The sequence below is a fragment of the Lepidochelys olivacea genome (assembly GCF_965140295.1).
Source record: "Lepidochelys olivacea isolate rLepOli2 genome assembly, chromosome: 25".
Classification (NCBI taxonomy): Eukaryota; Metazoa; Chordata; order Testudines; family Cheloniidae; genus Lepidochelys; species Lepidochelys olivacea.
Window position 1 is genome coordinate 19,558,970 of NC_140435.1, and position 20,360 is coordinate 19,579,329.

The window sequence follows — 20,360 nt, forward strand, 5'->3', positions numbered from 1 at the left end:
GCGCACCGACCCCTGATTGGCCAGCCCGCCCACGGGCGCCGCTACCGTAGCGACGACCTTTCATCGCCTAACGCGAACCAATCACAAAGCCTTCTCTCCGGGGCGCCGGCGTGCAGCTCAGCGCAGACTACCAGTCCCGGCACACATTACGGCCGGAAGTGGGCGGGCCGGACCGGCAGGTGGTGCCGGACAGTCCGCGCTCCTTCATGGCTCTAAACCAATCAGAGCCCTCTCCACCAGGAGGCGCGAGAATACGAATCAAACAGCGCCAAACTGGCGCGAGGGCAAGGACCAATCAACTGTGACTTCGGCCTGAGGCGCGAGGGAGGTCGGGCGAGCACCGGCAGATTAGCTGGCGACGGCGTTTGGTTCGGTTACTGTGGTTCCCGGGCTGCTCGGGCGAAGACGGCTTCCCTGCGGGGGGAAAGCGGGATCGACAGAGAAATGGGGCCCTTGGGCCTCGCCCTGCTCTTCTGGGCAGCGCTCAGCGCTGCCCACGCCGTCGTGTATTTCCGGGAGCAGTTTATGGATGGAGGTGACCCAGGAGGGAGTCCGGTGGAGATCGGCGAGAGGATGGGGCGAGCCTGGGGGAGTTCTCTGAGGAAAGGGGAGTGTGTCCAAGAGGTTGGGTTGATAGGTGGCGATGAACCTGGGTGGGGTAGGGGCAGTGGGAAAGTGCCCATTGACGCCCCCCAGCTCACTGTGGTATGCGAGTCCTGAGGGGAAAGGGAATTTCCGAGAGCGATTAAGGGTGGGGTTGCCAACTTTCTAATCACACAAAACTGAACACCTTTGCCCTGCCTCACCTCTGAGGCCCCACCCTCCACCTCACTCCATTCCCCCTGTCCATCACCCACTCTCCCCTATCCTCACTCACTTTCACTGGGTTGGGGCTGGTGTGGGAGGGAGTGAGGGCTCCGGTGTGGGGCTAGAAATGAGGGGTTAGGTGTGCGTGAGGGGGCTTCAGACTGGGGCAGGGGGTTGGGGTGCAGGAGAGGATGAGGGCTCTGGCTGGGGGTGTAGACTCTGGTGTGGAGCCAGGGATTAGGGGGGCAGGAGAGGTCTCTGGGCTGGGGCCAAGGGGTTTGGTGTGTGGGAGTGGGCTCAGGGCTGGGCTTGGGGAGGGGGTTCCAATCTGGGCCTGGGGTGGGGGTTTGGGCTCCAGCCACGCAGTGCTTACCTCAGGTGCCTCCCAGTCGGCGGAGTAGTGGGGCTAAGGCAGGCTCCCTGCCTGCCCTGGCTCTGCGCTGCCCCCAGAAGCGGATGGCATGTCTGATTCCTAGGCATGGGGCAAGTGGGAGGCTCTGCATGGTGTGTGCTGCCCGTGCCTGTAGGTGCCACCCCTGCAGCTTCCATTGGCCGGGATTCCCAGCCAATGGGAGGTGGGGAGCCAGTACACAGGGTGGGGGCAGTGCACGGAGCTTCCCTGATCGCCCCCATAAGTGCTGACTTCTATTCCATCTCTGCCCCGGCCCAACCTCTTCCCCGCCTCCTCTCCTGAGCGCGCCATGTTTGCACTCCTCCCCCCTCCCTCCCAGAGCTTGCTACAGCTGTTTGGCCGCAGCAAGCTTTGGGATGTAGGTGGAGGAGCAGGGATGCAGCACGCTCAGGGGAGGATGCAGAGCACCCACTAATTTTTCCCTGTGGGTGCTCCAGCCCCAGAGCACCCACAGAGTCAGCGCCTATGATCGCCCCTTCACCTAAGGGCCGCAGGGACATGCCGGCCACTTCCGGGAACTCTGTGGAGCCAGGGCAGGCAGGGAGCCTGCCTTAGCCCCGCTGCACTGCTGACTGGACTTTTAGCGGCCTGGTCAGCAGTGCTGACCAGAGCTGCCAGGGTCCCTTTTTGACCAGGCATTCCGCTCAAAAACTGGACACCTGCCAACCCTAATTAAAGGGTTGAGGAATTTCTAAGGCCATGAGAGTTGGGGGTGCAATTCCTGCTGGGTGAACGGAGAATCCCAGGTTGGGGAGAAGTTTTTAGAAAGGAGTGATCCTTAGGGAATATGGGAAGAGTCTGGGACTCAGAGAGGTCCTGAATAAATAGGTAACTTAGTTCAGCCCTTCTCAGCACACTGAGTCTGAAGCGGTTATTGTACAGGATGTACTGGCTGCAGATTAGAGGCAGCAAACTTGTGTTCCACACCACCCTATTAAGCAGCCTCCTGTCTTGAATACACCTCATCGTGTTCTGCCTTGTTCAGTTCAGATCCACTTCACTGGAAGACCAGATCTGTCACTTCTGGCCCTTTGAGAAGTTGCTGAAGACACTTTTATCCCTTGATAGTTGGGGCCTATCAAGATTTGCCCCCACTTTTTTTGCTTTAGAAATTTCACTCAATTCTTTATAAGTAGTTTCACCTTTCTTCCCCTGAAATAAATGCTTTAAAAAAAAGTTAGTGTGAACAGTCCATTACTCTTCTGCCACGAGTGCAGGGGACTGGATTAGATGACCACCTGAGGTCCCTTCCAGGCCTATAATTCTGATTCATTTACTCTATAACAAAAGGTAATAATGAGTAACGGAACAGATTTCATTTTCAAACTTCTGAGGAGTTTTTGTATATAAAAGTATGTTTCAAAAAGTTTTAAAATTTGAGAGACCTTGTCTGTGTCGTTTTAATTTATTTAGTGGCCTAAATGTTTCTATTGGTATCAGATTACTAATATTTAATATCATTTAACAGTTAAATGGCAAGACAGATGGATAAATTCTCAATATAAATCCAATTATGGGAAATTTAGACTAACAGCTGGAAAGTTTTATGGAGATGCAGTCAGAGATAAAGGTTTGTGCATTTCATTTAAAATGTGTTATTAGGACTGCATACGTTGTTAATAATTGACATGTTGTTCTTGAAATCTTGTCCTCCCTTGGCTTCCATGACTGTCTTCTCCTGGTTCTCTTCCTACCTCTCTAATCTCTTTATTCATTGTGTCCTTCAGATGATTCTCCTCATTCACCTTCCAACTTTATGCGGGGTTTCCAGAGGGCTCTGCCCTTGGTCTCCTTCACTTCTCCCTCTACACCTGATCTTTGAGTAATCTTATCTGCAAACATAAATTCAACTCCATCTGGTGACTCTCAGATCTACTTCTCTACTCCATCTTTATCTCCTGTACAAACTAAAATCTCAATCTGTTTCTCTGACATTTCCTTGTTGATGTCTAGATATCAGATCAAGCTCAACATGGCTAAAGCAAAGCTCCTAATCTTTCATCCATGCCATTCCTTCTATCTCCTTTCTTGATCACTGTGGATGGTGACAATATCCTGTCTGTCACTCACTCGGGCCCCTAGCCTGGAGATCATCTTCTGTATGGATGTCTCTGTAGGTCTTCACATCCAAGCTAAATCTTACTGATTTTTTTCTGCATAATATAGCTAAGATACATCCACACAGCTAAAACTCTTGTCTAAGCTCTCATCTTGCGTCTTGATTACTGCAATTTCCTTAACAAATGCAGTGTTGCCCTGCTCATCTCCATTCAGAAAGCTGCAATAAAGATAATGTTATTTACCCCATTGTTTTGATCATGTCAACCCTCCACTGGCTCCCCATCTCAGTCACATCAAATATAAGTTGCTTATTTTAACTTTTCAGGCCCTGCATATTCTGTATCAGCTCTACCTATCATCTCATTCACTATCAAGCTGTTGACTCTCACTTCTGATTGGCCCATGATGCCAGCCTTCATCACCAACTTGTTAAATTTTTAAATAAGCACATTGGGGTTTTATCCCATGCTCCCCCTCACGCTTGAGAAGTACTTGTATAAACATCTGCAAAGCCACCTCATTATCCACTTTAAAAACCCTCCTCAAAACTCTCCTTTGCTGTGATCAAATCATAGAATATCAGGGTTGGAAGGAACCCCAGAAGGTCATCTAGTCCAACTCCCTGCTCGAAGCAGGACCAATTCCCAGTTAAATCATCCCAGCCAGGGCTTTGTCAAGCCTGACCTTAAAAACCTCTAAGGAAAGATATTCTACCACCTCCCTAGGTAACGCATTCCAGTGTTTCACCACCCTCATAGTGAAAAAGTTTTTCCTAATATCCAATCTAAACCTCCCCCACTGCAACTTGAGACCATTACTCCTCGTTCTGTCATCTGCTACCATTGAGAACAGTCTAGAGCCATCCTCTTTGGAACCCCCTTTCAGGTAGTTGAAAGCAGCTATCAAATCCCCCCTCATTCTTCTCTTCTGCAGACTAAACAATCCCAGCTCCCTCAGCCTCTCCTCATAAGTCATGTGTTCTAGACCCCTAATCATTTTTGTTGCCCTTCGCTGGACTCTCTCCAATTTATCCACATCGTTCTTGTAGTGTGGGGCCCAAAACTGGACACAGTACTCCAGATGAGGCCTCACCAATGTCGAATAGAGGGGGACGATCACGTCCCTCGATCTGCTTGCTATGCCCCTACTTATACATCCCAAAATGCCATTGGCCTTCTTGGCAACAAGGGCACACTGCTGACTCATATCCAGCTTCTCATCCACTGTCACCCCTAGGTCCTTTTCCGCAGAACTGCTGCCTAGCCATTCGGCCCCTAATCTGTAGCGGTGCATTGGATTCTTCCGTCCTAAGTGCAGGACCCTGCACTTATCCTTATTGAACCTCATCAGATTTCTTTTGGCCCAATCCTCCAATTTGTCTAGGTCCTTCTGTATCCTATCCCTCCCCTCCAGCGTATCTACCACTCCTCCCAGTTTAGTATAATCCGCAAATTTGCTAAGAGTGCAATCTACACCATCCTCCAGATCATTTATGAAGATATTGAACAAAACCGGCCCCAGGACCGACCCTTGGGGCACTCCACTTGATACCGGCTGCCAACTAGACATGGAGCCATTGATCACTACCCGTTGAGCCCGACAATCTAGCCAGCTTTCTACCCACCTTATAGTGCATTCATCCAGCCCATACTTCCTTAACTTGCTGACAAGAATACTGTGGGAGACCGTGTCAAAAGCTTTGCTAAAGTCAAGAAACAATACATCCACTGCTTTCCCTTCATCCACAGAACCAGTAATCTCATCATAAAAGGCGATTAGATTAGTCAGGCATGACCTTCCCTTGGTGAATCCATGCTGGCTGTTCCTGATCACTTTCCTCTCATGCAAGTGCTTCAGGATTGATTCTTTGAGGACCTGCTCCATGATTTTTCCAGGGACTGAGGTGAGGCTGACTGGCCTGTAGTTCCCAGGATCCTCCTTCTTCCCTTTTTTAAAGATTGGCACTACATTAGCCTTTTTCCAGTCATCCGGGACTTCCCCCGTTCGCCACGAGTTTTCAAAGATAATGGCCAATGGCTCTGCAATCATAGCCGCCAATTCCTTCAGCACTCTCGGATGCAACTCGTCCGGCCCCATGGACTTGTGCACGTCCAGCTTTTCTAAATAGTCCCTAACCACCTCTATCTCCACAGAGGGCTGGCCATCTCTTCCCCATTTTGTGATGCCCAGCGCAGCAGTCTGGGAGCTGACCTTGTTAGTGAAGACAGAGGCAAAAAAAGCATTGAGTACATTAGCTTTTTCCACATCCTCTGTCACTAGGTTGCCTCCCTCATTCAGTAAGGGGCCCACACTTTCCTTGGCTTTCTTCTTGTTGCCAGCATACCTGAAGAAACCCTTCTTGTTACTCTTGACATCTCTTGCTAGCTGCAGCTCCAGGTGCGATTTGGCCCTCCTGATATCATTCCTACATGCCCGAGCAATATTTTTATACTCTTCCCTGGTCATATGTCCAACCTTCCACTTCTTGTAAGCTTCTTTTTTATGTTTAAGATCCGCTAGGATTTCACCATTAAGCCAAGCTGGTCGCCTGCCATATTTACTATTCTTTCGACTCATTGGGATGGTTTGTCCCTGTAACCTCAACAGGGATTCCTTGAAATACAGCCAGCTCTCCTGGACTCCTTTCCCCTTCATATTAGTCCCCCAGGGGATCCTGGCCATCCGTTCCCTGAAGGAGTCGAAGTCTGCTTTCCTGAAGTCCAGGGTCCGTATCCTGCTGCTTACCTTTCTTCCCTGCGTCAGGATCCTGAACTCAACCCAGTGATGCCTACAAAAAACTTGACAATGGTTAGGCTGCTGGTGTGCTGATACCACTGCCTATCATGCTGACGAATATTGTCTCCTTGTATTCCTCTGTTTGTGGCCATCTGTTGTCTCTCCTCTTAGATTTAGATTGTAAGCTTTTTGGGGCATGGACCATCTTTTTTGCTCTGTGTTTATATAGCACCTAGCACAATGGGGTCCTGGTCCATGACTAGGGTATGTAGGTCTTCTGGTAATATAAATATATAAAAATAAGTAATATAAACCCACGTGCATTCTCAGCACATTTAGAGAGCTCATAAATAAAACTGAGGAGTTGCATATAAGCCATTATAAGGCTTACGTGAAATCCATAAAGTGCTTACATACTAGAATGACAGAAACATCTAAGATAGGTACCATAGAAGGAAAACATAAGAATGGCCATACTGGATCAGAACAAGGGTCCACCTAGCCCAGTATCATGTTTTCTGACAGTGGACGGTGCCAGATGCTTCAGAGGGAATGAACAGGACAATTTATTGAATGATCCATCCTCTGTCTGGCACTCACAGGTTTAGGAACACCTAGGGTGACCAGATAGCCAGTGTAAAAAAAAATCAGGACAGGAGGTGGGGCGGGTAATAGGCGCCTATATTTAAAAAAAAAAGCAACCCCCCAAAATTGGGACATCTGGTCACCCTAGGAACACCAAAATATGGTGGTGTATCCCTGATCATCTTGGCTAATTGCCATTAATGTACCTATCTTCCATGAATTTACCTAATTCTTTTTTGAACCCAGTTATAGTTTTGGCCTTCACAACATCCACGGACATTGAGTTCCACAGGTTGACTCTGCATTGTGTGAAGCAGTACTTCCTTGTTTGTTTTAAACCTGTTGCCTATTAATTTAATAGGGTGACCCCTGGTTCTTGTGTTATGGGAAGGAGTAAACACTTCCTTATTCACTTTTTCCATACCATTTGTGACTTTATAGACCTCTATCACATCCCTCCTTTGTCATCTCTTTTCTAAGATAAACAGTCCCAGTCTTTTTTAATCTCTCCTCATATGGAAGCTGTTCCATACCCCTAAGCATTTTTGTTGCTATTCTTTTACTTTTTCCAATTCAAATATCTTTTTTGAGATTGGGTGACCAAAACTGCACATACAGTATTCAAGGTGTAGGCATACCATGAATTTTTTTTAATATCTAGATTAGTGGTGTTAAGATATAAGATTGATATTTTCTATCTCTTTTCTAATGGTTCCTAATAGTCAGTTAGCTTTTTCGACGGCCGCTGCATGTTGAGCCGTTGTCAGCAAACAATCCACAATGACTCCATGATCTCTCTTTCTTCAGTGGTAACAGCTAATTTAGACCCCATCATTTTGTATGTACTGTACAGTTAGGATTATTTTTTTCTCCATGTGCATTACTTTCCATTTATCAACATTGAATTTCATCTGCCATTTTGTGGCCTAGTCAACCAGTTTTGTGAGATTCCTCTCTAATTCTTCACAGTCAGCTTTGGACCTAACTCTCGAGTCATTTTGTATCGTCTGCAAATTTTGCCACCTCACTGTTTGCCCCTTTCTCCAGATCACTTACGAATACATTGAACAGCAGTGGTCCCAGTTCAGATCCCTGGGGGGGACCCTGCTATTTACCACTTTTCAATGAGAGAACCTTCCCTCTTATCTCATGACTACTTAATTTGCTTTTTCCACTGAATGCATCTGATGAAGTGAGCTGTAGCTCACGAAAGCTTATGCTCAAATAAATTTGTTAGTCTCTAAGGTGCCACAAGTCCTCCTTTTCTTTTTTTAGTTTGCTTAAGAGCCTTTGGTGAGGGAGGGACCTTGTCAATGGCTTTCTGAAAGTCCAAGTACACTATGTCCACTGGATCACCCTTCTCCCCCCATTTGTTTACCCCCCTCAAAGATTTCCTCATGTTTATGAATCACTTATGATACAAATTAAAAACATGTTTTGCTGTTTGGTTTTTTTTACACAAATTATTAATTCACATATATTAAGTGCTAACTGTTTTTTGTGATTTCATTTAAAACTGTCTGGTTAGGTCATTTTTTTGCATGTGATGTTTTGTCAATGTTTAAAATTGGCTGATTTTAGTACGTCTAGCATTAGTTTGGCGAGGAATATGATAAGGCTAAATTCTACTGTTGATTACACTGTTGTAAAGCCAAAGTAAGTTTAGTGCCACAGAATTACTCCAAATGTATAACAGTGTAAATGACAGGAGGACTTGTTCCCTACTTTCAATTTAAATGAAGAAAGCTGAATCCATGAGTTTTTTGCAAACATCCAGTTGATAGTTTTTTTTAAATCAATGTTAATTTATTTGCCTTAAGAGAGGTCCTGCATTCTTATTCTAATGTAATTAAAACTTATTATTTTATTAATAGCAGATGAAAACAAAACATAAGTATTGTGTTACCATATGCAAATATTAATGTCTTTATAGGTCTGCAAACTAGTGAAAATTCTAAATTTTATGCCATTTCATCACGATTTAAACCGTTTAGCAATAAAGGAAGATCTCTGGTCATTCAGTACACAGTAAAACATGAGCAGAAGATAGATTGTGGTGGTGGATATGTTAAGATCTTTTCTTCAAACTTGGATCAGAAAAATATGAGTGGAGATTCACAGTATTACATTATGTTTGGTGAGTTTAGTTACATGTGCATTGCTAAAATATTGTCACAATAGCTGCACAGTTCTTCAAAGACAGATCTAGAACTGGTACAGCAAAAGATTTAATACAAGACTTCCCTAATAAGATTAAAATCCTGTGACTGGTCAGCAATTCAGCACCTCTGTGGTTCAGATATTTTTAAGCATAAATTGTCAAAATACAAATTGAAATTAGAAATGATTTAACATTCTTAACTGATTAAGGGACACAAATGAGTGTTTTTAGAATTAAACCAAATGTCCAGTAAGATTATTTCATCATAGGGCTTTTGGTAATCCCAATGATGGTCCAAAATTTGCCCTCATGTGACAGGGCGGGATTCACCCCTGCGGCACCTCCTGCTGGTTGTCCAGGGAATTAGCGTTTCCAGCCTCCGGAGTGCCCTCTGCAGGTTGGTGTCCCACTTGCCACTAGGCCCCAAGTCCCTCCCAGACCCCGGTGCCCCTTCCACACCGGGATGCTGCCCCCTGGCAGTACCTCCACAGATCTGGGTCCCCCCGCCAGGGAATCCCCACTCTCTATCCCCACCTCACCTCAGTCTTTGCTACTGTCAGTCACCATCTAGCCCCTGCTCCCTGGGGCAGACTGCAGTATACTTGCCACTCATCGGCAAGGAGGGTCTAGAGCTGCTGCTTCGGCCTACCCTTGGGCTGCCCTCTGAAACCCCAGTACCCTTTTCCTAAGCCTTCATCAAGGCCTGCAGCCTGGGGGTTTCTCGGGCCAGAGCTCTCCAGTTCCTCTGGCATTTCCCTAGCCCTGCTCCACTTTAGGTACCCTGCTCAGCTCCCAGCAGTCAGGCCCTTCCCTCTCGACAGACAGACAGACTGTGGCCTCCTGGCCCACTGCCCTCTTATAAAGGCCGGCTGGTCCCTGATTGGGGCATGGCCATAGCTGTGGCTGTTTCCCCAATCAGCTGAGGGTTGCTGCTTTCCCTAGCAGCAGCCAGCTTACAGCCTAAGCCCTCTCCCAGGGCTGATTTCAAGCCCTTCAGGGCAGGAGCGGGTGTCCATCCCGCTACACCTCATATATTCACATGTAACTCCCATTAATTGGGAATTGGACTTGTGTATCTCAGAGTAAGCTTTAGTCCAAAGACTTATCAGATGAATAGCCAGTCTGTCACACAGATAGTTCTATAAATATGTATTATGATATAGGCCATGGGTAACTGCGGTTGGTAGTGGATTTCTATATGATTTTTTGCCTGTATTAGGACTGCAGGAGAATCAAACCCTAAAACAGTGTTTGGTTAGTAAAATCAGAATATAATTTTGAGGCAGGTCTAGAGATTGGAAGAGAAGCAATGCAAGCAAAAATGGGAATCCATCCAGCGGCATGTGGAATTGAGGGCTGTCTACTGGCATTAAAAAAAAAAAAAAAAAAAAAAAAGACATGAGATAAGCAAACTGTGTATGTATAAAGAAGTTAAGAATAGACAGTATGAAATTTTTTGTAGGACCAGATATTTGTGGATCTGAAACAAAGAAAGTCCATGTTATTTTAAATTATAAGAGTAAACCTTATCCAATGAAGAAACGAATCCGATGCAAGGTAAATGCTAGAATATAAAAGTTTGTTGAAATTCCTGAAATTAGTTATGTTAAAATTCACCTAATAGCTGCATTTAGATAACTTTAAAGAGGCACTCTCACTAAATAATAATTTAAAGATCTGTCATATTAAACACATTATGGAGGCACTAGTTACAACTCAGTAGTTAAGTTTCAGAGTAACAGCCGTGTTAGTCTGTATTCGCAAAAAGAAAAGGAGTACTTGTGGCACCTTAGAGACTAACCAATTAATTTGAGCATAAGCTTTCGTGAGCTACAGCTGTAGCTCACGAAAGCTTATGCTCAAATTAATTGGTTAGTCTCTAAGGTGCCACAGGTACTCCTTTAGTTAAGTTTGAGTTCCATTTTGCATTTAAAGCAGGGCTTCAACCTCATTCTTGTGTTTGAAAAATACAGCATATGCTCCTCCAAGCTTACATCACTTATATCAGTGGGTCTCAACCAGGTGTGCTGTCATGAATATAAAGGGAAGGGTAAACACCTTTAAAATCCCTCCTGGCCAGAGGAAAAACCCTTTAGCCTGTAAAGGGTTAAGAAGCTAGGATAACCTCGCTGGCACCTGACCACAATGACCAATGAGGAGACAAGATCCATTCAAAAGCTGGAAGGGGAGAGAAACAAAGGCTCTCTCTGTCTGTGTGATGCTTTTGCTGGTTCAGAACAGGAATGGAGTCTTAGAACTTAGCAAGTAATCTAGCGAGATATGCGTTAGATTCTGTTTTCTTTAAATGACTGAGAAAATAAGCTGTGCTGAATGGAATGTAGATTCCTGTTCTCTCTAACGCATATCTCGCTAGATTACTTACTAAGTTCTAAGACTCCATTCCTGTTCTGAACCCGCAAAAGCATCACACAGACAGAGAGAGCCTTTGTTTCTTCCCCCTTCCAGCTTTTGAAAGGATCTTGTCTCCTCATTGGTCATTTTGGTCAGGTGCCAGCGAGGTTACCCTAGCTTCTTAACCCTTTACAGGCGAAAGGGTTTTTCCTCTGGCCAGGAGGGATTTTAAAGGTGTTTACCCTTCCCTTTATATTTATGACAGGTGCACTTACCCCTGGGAGTACACAGAGGTCTTCCAAGGGGTACACCAACTCATCTAGATCAATGTTTCGCAACCTGGGGGATTGTGACCCCCCTCCCCAGCAGGGTCATAGGATGGGGCTTAGGGGGGTTGCAAGTGCAGGGCTGGCATTAGGGGGTGGCAAGCAGGGCAATGCCACAGGCAGCCCTGCAAAGCTAAATTATATTCTTCAACCCAAGCTCCAGCGGAGGCTGAAGCATGTATTTTAGCTTCGCAGGGCCCCCTGTAGCTTTTAAGTGAGGTGAAACTTGGGGTATGCAGGACAAATCAGACTCCTGAAAGGGGTACAGTAGTCTGGAAAGATTGAGAACCACTGACTTTTATATTGGGGGGAAAAAAAAATCTAAAGTCTTAAAAAAATTAATTTAATCTAATTTTGGACTACAAACATTAAAATGATTTACTCTTGTTGTATGGTTATCACATGGCATCACTACAGGGCAGACTTCAGGTTGCTTTAGAACCTTATATTGTGCATTTCTTAGTTTAACGTTTGAATTTCTAAGTGTAACCTTAACTGAATTTCCTGGATTTGTAATGCTTTCTTTTGGTATAGTTACAACATCCCTGTAATGTTTTTCACCCTTAACTTACTGATAAGAGTTAAGGTTGAAAGTACATCTTTGTTTTTGTCTGGGATATAAATTAGTAAAAAGAAAAGGAGTACTTGTGGCACCTTAGAGACTAACCAATTTATTTGAGCATGAGCTTTCGTGAGCTACAGCTCACTTCATCGAATGCATACCGTGGAAATTGGAATTCATTTGCAAATTGGATACTATTAATTTAGGCTTAAATAGAGACTGGGAGTGGCTAAGTCATTATGCAAGGTAGCCTATTTCCCCTTGTTTTTTCCTACCCCCTCCCCCCCCCCCAGACGTTCTGGTTATACTTGGATTTAAACTTGGAGAGTGGTCAGTTTGGATGAGCTATTGCCAGCAGGAGAGTGAGTTTGTGTGTGTGTGTCCCGGGAAAGGGGGGGGGGGGGTGAGAGAACCTGGATTTGTGCAGGAAATGGCCCACCTTGATTATAATGCACATTGTGAAGAGAGTTGTCACTTTGGATGGGCTATTACCAGCAGGAGAGTGAATTTGTGCGGGGGGGGGGGGGGGCGGAGGGTGAGAAAACCTGGATTTGTGCTGGAAATGGTCCAACTTGATGATCACTTTAGATAAGCTATTACCAGCAGGACAGTGGGGTGGGAGGAGGTATTGTTTCATATTCTCTGTGTGTATATAATATCTTCTGCAATTTCCACGGTATGCATCCGATGAAGTGAACTGTAGCTCACGAAAGCTCATGCTCAAATAAATTGGCTAGTCTCTAAGGTGCCACAAGTACTCCTTTTCCTTTTGCGAATACAGACTAACACGGCTGTTACTCTGAAACCTGTCATAAATTAGTAAGGTATTTTTGGATTGTGGTTGTTTTATATACCCTTTCCATCACTATCCACCTTATGCTCTCTATATTATAACTCTTCCTATGGCCAAGCCGGGATAGACAGTGCTTACTTTGGACTCCATCAATGCTGCTCTGACTGCCACACAGAAGAGTAAGTCAGTAACAGTTCAAAGCTTTCCCTCCTGCCCCTTCATGCCATTTAGTTTAGAGTCAAGACAGAGACTTTCACAAAGGGGAAAAAGTTCAGATGTTTCACATTTAAAATGTAGACTCAGTTACCTTTTTCTCTTGCTGCTTTTTCAAAATGATCAGACATATTTGACTTAAACTTTTTTATCTTGCATAATCCTGCAAACAACTCTTAATGCCAAATTTATGACGACAGGCATTTCAAAGGCAAGATTTAAGATGCCATTCACAAAGTGTTATGTCTTTACTGCAAGTCTAAGCATGAGAAAATGGCTAAAAAGGGAGAAAGCTGTTATTCAAACATATATATGTTCAAAAATAGCAGAGGAAACATACAAGATTGCTGGCAAAGTAGATTGCTTTTTGTATAAATAACTTTTCATGTTTAGCCAGTATAAAAGTCCTTGCGAATTTTTTTTGTTTGAGCCTGTTTATAATGGATTTTCTGCAGTAGTGTGATTCTGATGCAAAACTGGTTCTAAAACCTACATGTTTTAGTGATACTTCTAAATGGCTCAGAAAACAGTTAACTTCCTTTCTTTAAAATTTATAGGTTGATGGATTCACTCATTTGTATACACTGATTTTAAGACCAGATCAGACTTATGAAGTAAAAATTGATAATGAAATACTTGAATCCGGCACCTTAGAAGATGATTGGGATTTCTTGCCACCAAGGAAAATAAATGATCCTACAGCAAAGAAACCCAAGGATTGGGATGATGTACCCCAAATTGCTGATCCCAATGATGTCAAGCCTGAGGTGGTTTCTTTTTCCTGAATAGTCCTCTGTCCTGCATTTTTGAGGAAGCACATAAATGTCAGAAATATCTAATTATTTCATTATAATTGAACACAGATTTGTTACTACTGTTCATATCATCAGGTAGAGCTACTTCCAGTACACAGTGAAATTGAACCTGGAGAAACTTCTCTGGGCCAAGGTGTTCTCTGTGCATAGCAGCTGCATGTCATGAAAATACGATTATTTAACTCAGAAGTGCTTTGCAAGGACCCTAAATTTGGAGATACCCAGCTCCACTGCTGCACATCTCTGTACCAAAGTTGGCCTGTTATCAAGGCTAACAGAAAGTGCCCCATCCATTCCTTAGATATATACACTGTTAGTAACTGAAATTTTCTTGTCATTTGAAAAATTACATGACAAGATGATGAGGGTTGCTTATATGAGGAGAGGATCAGATTGCCTTTAATGTGTTTTGGATTAGACCTACAGTGAGTTGCCTTATCATGTTAATTACAGCCCCAAACAATTAACCCTCTGTTAGCCTGCTTATATGAGCAATCTTCATAGGTTCTGATTGGGTAAACATGCATAATGAGGTTAGGATTTAATCAAAAGCCCCTTCCAGCAAGCCCAACTTCTGACAATTCAGGACACAAATGACCAGGACAAGAGATTGAATCCAAATCTCTGATTTGGCATTGCCTAACACTACACTAGGCCACCCCAAGCTTTAACAATAAATCAAGGTTCTAAATATAAATTTTAATATTCATTTTCTAGTTTTCCCTTTTTGTCCAGATTATGCAAAGAGCACCTTGATACATACTGAATTGGTCAGTATGTGAGGGTTTCCTTTTCCTGAAAAGATCTGTTTATTAAAATTATATGATAAAAAAAATCTTTCACAGCTGAATTGGTTGGGGAACCAATATGGCATCTTGCCTCATGGTACGAATATAAAGCCCAGATAATTTTACTTCCTTTATCTTCTGGATATTTTTAAAGGATTGGGATGAACCTGAATACATTCTGGATACTACTGCTGAGAAACCTGAAGATTGGGATAATGCAACAAATGGAGAATGGCAACCTCCTCTGATCAAGAATCCATTATACAGAGTATAAATCATTCTATTTATGCATAACATGTTCCAGTTGACTATTCTTTTGATGATAGTATTCAGAACATGTGGTTTGTTACAGGGTGAATGGAAACCAAGGAAGATTGATAACCCAAATTATAAAGGAGTTTGGCCCTGTCCACAGATTGAAAACCCAAACTACTCACCAGACTTCAATATCTATAGCTATGAAAACATTAGCATCATTGGACTAGACCTTTGGCAGGTGAGTTGTTTTTAATTATTACAGAAACTGGAAATGAAAGAGCTTCCTATCCTTAACTATGCAACAGTATGTTCTGCCCTTGCATATACACATCATCTAGTGAGTTGGGAGTTAGATCATGCCTATATTTTCAACATGCCCTCATTTCAATAGGTATTTTTAGCCATTTGTTTAAATCATAATTATCTCCAGATGTACTAACAAATGAGGGACATAAACTGTTCTTCTCAATTTATAATTTTATAAACACTTATGAAGTATGTGTTTACACATTCACCAAGCAAAAGTTTTATTAAGCTTTTTGTATTAAAACTAATTTTGAGGATTTATAACTTGGTTTTAGCCTGGGAGCATAGTTGGTCACAAATGTCTTTTAAACCTATAGATAGTGGTAAAAGAAATCAGAATATTTTTGTTAAAAACAGTTCAATATTTTATTCAAGAGCTCCATTCTTTTAAATACAACAGGGGTGGCCAAACTTACTGACCCTCTGAGCTGCATACGATAATCTTCAGAAGTTCGAGAATCGGATGTGTTTACCAGGACTCGGGGCTTCTGCCCTGCAGTGGGGTGGTGGGCCTAAGGGCTTTAGCCCTTTGGGGAGTGGGGTCTTAAGCCCTGGCAGGCATCTCCCACAGGGCTGAAGCCCTGAGACGCCCCTCCCCATTGGGAAGAAGCTCCTAGCCCCACCACCCCACAGCAAGACAGACGCCCTGAGGGCCCTTCCGCCCCACCCTGTCTGGTAGGGGGAGAGGAAGGGGTAGATCTCCGCAAGCTGCACTTTAACTGTAAAAGAGCCACATAGGTCTCGCAAACTGCAGTTCAGCCACCCCTGAAATATAATTTCCATTGGAATTCCTACTGATCACTGAGCCCCTTGCCTTACACAATCCAAAGTACTTGTTCTGATTTTCTGGGTGTTTTTTTCACCTCTATCAAAGTGATAGTTTGCTATCAGTTCATGACATTGCTTAAAAACATTTTTGTCTGAGTTAACTTTAAGCATTCTGTTTCTCAGCTGTTTATTCACTTCATTTAATTTTTATATAAGTATAATACCAGATCTACAAGTTATTTTAAACTGATTAAGAGAAAGACAGAGTGGAAGCATTTTAACATAATTGAGTTTGTTTATTTATATAGCTATACTATGTATTTCAGTGACTGCACCGTCTCAGCCAAGTCATTTTTGTATATGAGAACTTTTTCTAAGTAGATTGTCTGATTTAAAAAAAAATTGATTGAATATAGTACCTTTTTTATACAGATGTCAAGGCAGAAACAATATATAGGCTTTTTTTGTTTACTATATTCATTTAAAAAAAGTTAATGTAAACAGTGCAGGGAGAAGAGAAGGATAAACAACAAAGATAGGTGAGGTGTATAAATTATTGCCCTGATTTTCAGAGGTATTAAGCAACCTCAATTCCTGCTGAACACAGTAGAAGCTGCAGGTGCTCTATTTGCAATGTACATTTGAAAATTAGGATATTCATATACAAAAGATTTGAGAAGCAAAGTCTAGAGGGGGAGGGCAGGAGCAAGGAGGACCTCTTCTACATAGACGGTATAATTAATCCACTTTAACAACTATGCTTGAACATGGCTTAAGCTATTGTGGACAAGTCAAGTAATAGAATTAGGGCTGTCAATCACAGTTAACTCATGCAATTAACTCAAATTAATCACAATTAATCACACTTATAACCTTAGAATACCAATTGAAATGTATTAAATATTTTTGAATGTTTTTCTACATTTTCAATATTATTTTCAATTACAACACAGAATACAAAGTGCACAGTGCTCACTTTATATTTTTCATTACAAATATATGCACTGTAAAAATGATAATCAAAATGAACTATTTTGCAATTCACCTCATACAAGTACTGAAGTGCAATCTCTTTATCATGAAAGTGTAACTTACAAATGCAGATTTTTTTTGGTTACATAACTGCACTCAAAAACAAAACAGTGTAAAACTTTAGATCCTACAAGTCCACTCAGTTCTACTTCTTATTCTGTCAATCACTAAGACAGACAAGTTTGTTTACATTGATGTGAGATACTGCTGCCAGCTTCTTATTTACCATGTCACCTGAAAGTGAGAACAGGCATTCGCATGGCACTTTTGTAGCTGGCATTGCAAGGTATTTACATGCCAGATATGCTAAACATTCGTATGCTCCTTCATGCTTCAGCCACCATTCCAGAGGACGTGCTGATGATGTTTGTTTTAAAAAAAATGGATAAATTAAATTTGTGACTGTACTCCTTGGGGGAGGAATTGTATGTCTCCTGCTCTGTTTTACCCACATCCTGGATATATTTCATGTTATAGCAGCCTTGGATGATGACGCAGCACATGATCGCTTTAAAAACACTTTCACAGCAGATTTGACAAAATGCAATGAAGGTATCCATGTGAGATTTCTAAAAATAGCTACAGTACTTGACCCAAGGCTTAAGAATCTGAAGTGCAGTCCAAAATCTGAGAGGGACGAGGTGTGGCGTATGCTTTTAGAAGTCTTAAAAGAGAACACTCTGATGGGGAAACTACAGAACCCAAACCACCAAAAAAGAAAATGAACCTTCTGCTGGTGGTATCTGACTTGATGAAAATGAACATGCGTCAGTCTGCACTGCTTTGGATCGTTATCAAGCAGAACCCATCATCAGCATGGAAGCATGTCCTCTGGAAAGGTGGTTGAAGCATGAAGGGACATATGAATCTTTAGCAGATCTGGCACGTAAATATCTTGCAACGCCAGCTACAACAGTGCCATGTGAACGCCTGTTCTCGCTTTCAGGTGACATAAACAAGAAGCAAGCAGTATTATGTCCTGCAAATTGTAACCAACCTTGTTTGTCTGAATGATTGGCTGATCAAGAAGTAGGACTGAATGGACTTGTAGGCTCTAAAGTTTTACATTGTGTTACTTTTTAATGCAGTTTTTTTGTACATAATTCTACATTTGTAAGTTCAACTTTCATGATAAAGAGATTGCACTACAGTACTTGTATGAGGTAAATTAATTTTTTGGTTTTTTACAGTACAAATATTTGTAATAAAAAAATAAAGTGAGCACTATACACTTTGTATTCTGTGTTGTAATTGAAATTAATATATTTGAAAATGTAGTAAACATCCAAAAATATTTAAAATAAATGGTATTCTATTGTTGTTTAATCGCGACTAATCACGCTGTTAATCTTGATTGATTTTTTTTAATCGCTTGCCAGCTCTAAATAGAATTGCTGTCTAAACCAACAAATTTTGTTTAAACAAGTGAAGACAAGGTTTTGGATTCTGTAACAAGGGTGAATTCCTTAGCAAATTCTGCAGCGACTTTGAGGAATACATGGGGGGCCCTGAGTACAGGAAAATATTCAGTAATATCATCCTGATTAAGTAACAACCAATAAAAAGGAATGAAATTAAAATTATGAATAGGGAACATAAATAAAAATGTGATTTTGTTTTCCATTGCAGGTGAGAGCTGGAACAATTTTTGATAACTTCTTGATCACAGATGATGAACAATATGCAGAAGACTTTGGAGACGACACCTGGGGTGAAACAAAGGTAATGGATGAGCTCTTCCTCCCACCCAGGCCCCTTTTTGCAGGTAAAAGGGCTGGAATAGTACAAAGGGGTCCTAAAAATCTCTGTATCTAGTCAAGGCAAGGATTCCCCTGCTGCAGACACTGTGGAAGACAGCCATAAGGGTGCCTCCTGTGGACCCCCTCAAAAGCCCTGGTGAAGTGAATATGCTGGGGAAAGGGTCACAGAGCACATAGTGCTGCAGATAATCAAGACAGCATTGCTGCAATAAAGTAACACCAATAGTTTGTTGCTAGGAGCCTCTCTGGCCCTTGGAGCAGCCTAGGGTCAAGAGACCACAAAGGTTGCTTAAAGCCCCAAGGAACTTACTTGGATATTTTTTTTTAGAATAGTGCCAGGCATGTAATCTATGATTCAATAATTACAAAATAATAATTAGATTATTCATGTAAACTCCTGCAATCCTATTGACTTTTATAGGGTTGTACTGAGGTCAGATTTTATCCCTAAGTTATTAATAATTTAAGGTTTGTTATTTCTGGAATAAATGTCCAGATTCTGCCACCTCCCGTGGCCAGTGCATCCTTACATCAGCCTCCCTATGGCTGCAAATGGATTGCTCTGCAGCCTAGAAAAGCCATAATGCTGAACACTACAGTCACTCCTCCACACATTTATTCCTGCTTCCAGCATGCCCGCTATGGTGGCAGCATAGAGCATGTCAGCCCTATGCAACTTCTGCCCTGGGGACAGTTTTCCCTCTGGCTGTTGAAGCCCCTGTTGCTGCTGGAGGGCTGTATAGGGGCCAGGGACAGAATCTGACCCCCTGTATTCTTGTAGCAGATCTTCCATTTTAAGACGTCAACCAATAGTTCAACAACCATTTGCTGCTAAAGTATAATCTGTGTGCGTAGTTTGGAAAGATGATTCTGTAAGTAAGTTTAGATGCCAATTCTAAATAAAGGCCCTTGCAATTCCTCTATTGGCAAACTCCCTCCTATTGACTTCAGTGTAAATTCAGTACACAGAGAGCTGGCAGAACTGGACCCAAAATGATATTTACTGTGAACTGACCTTTTCATTATTTCTTCAGGACCCTGAAAAGAAAATGAACATAAAACAGACTGAAGAAGAAAAGAAAAGGGAAAGGGCAAAAGAAGAAAAGCGTTTTAAGGAAAGGTTTAACAAGAAGGTAGAAAAGCCAAAAGAATCTGGAAAGGATAAATCAAACAGGATAACTCTGAAGAAGGAGGAGCTTTAATTCTTATTTTAAAAGACTTCAAAGAAATATTTAAAGTTTGGCTTTTCTCTAATTTGTTGTATAGAGGTTCAGATGTTTTCTTAATAACTAACTGAAAATATTTAAAACTTCCTCTAATAAAACTTTGCTAGAACTATTCATTTTTATGAGATTTAAATATATATATTTTAGCACAGGAAGACATTAAGAAAACATGTTTTCTGTAAATAAATAGAACATGGAATTGAAATAATTCAATAAAAAAACCTTACTAAAATATATTAAATTACATATTTTGTATTTGAGTTAGGATTTGGTAAATTACCTCTAAAAGAAGGGCCATTATATTTCTCTTGATGCTGTTGGCATACAGTATGTTCCTCTGCAGTGAAAAGTCTTGTAACGAACCTCTTTGGAGCTAAACTGTTTTGATACTTTCATTAA

General features: G+C 42.2%; 1 protein-coding gene across 1 annotated transcript; it reads left to right on the forward strand.

Moving 5' to 3' along the window:
- Positions 1–158: 158 nt before the first annotated feature.
- Positions 159–19,997, forward strand: CALR3 (calreticulin 3). Its single transcript, XM_084614337.1, has 9 exons — positions 159–535; positions 2,688–2,789; positions 8,535–8,738; positions 10,225–10,319; positions 13,566–13,775; positions 14,766–14,879; positions 14,964–15,107; positions 18,605–18,697; positions 19,770–19,997. Exons 1-9 carry the CDS (start codon positions 445–447, stop codon positions 19,935–19,937), a joined length of 1,221 nt encoding a protein of 406 aa, XP_084470463.1. The 5' UTR covers positions 159–444; the 3' UTR covers positions 19,938–19,997.
- Positions 19,998–20,360: the final 363 nt, after the last annotated feature.

Excerpts from the sequence above, each read along its gene's own strand:
- CALR3 (XM_084614337.1), top strand. The coding sequence starts at position 445 with ATGGGGCCCTTGGGCCTCGCCCTGCTCTTCTGGGCAGCGCTCAGCGCT. Across the intron at positions 536-2,687 it reads GGAGCAGTTTATGGATGGAG|TTAAATGGCAAGACAGATGG; the intron begins GTGACCCAGGAG and ends ATCATTTAACAG. Across the intron at positions 15,108-18,604 it reads TTGGACTAGACCTTTGGCAG|GTGAGAGCTGGAACAATTTT; the intron begins GTGAGTTGTTTT and ends TTTCCATTGCAG.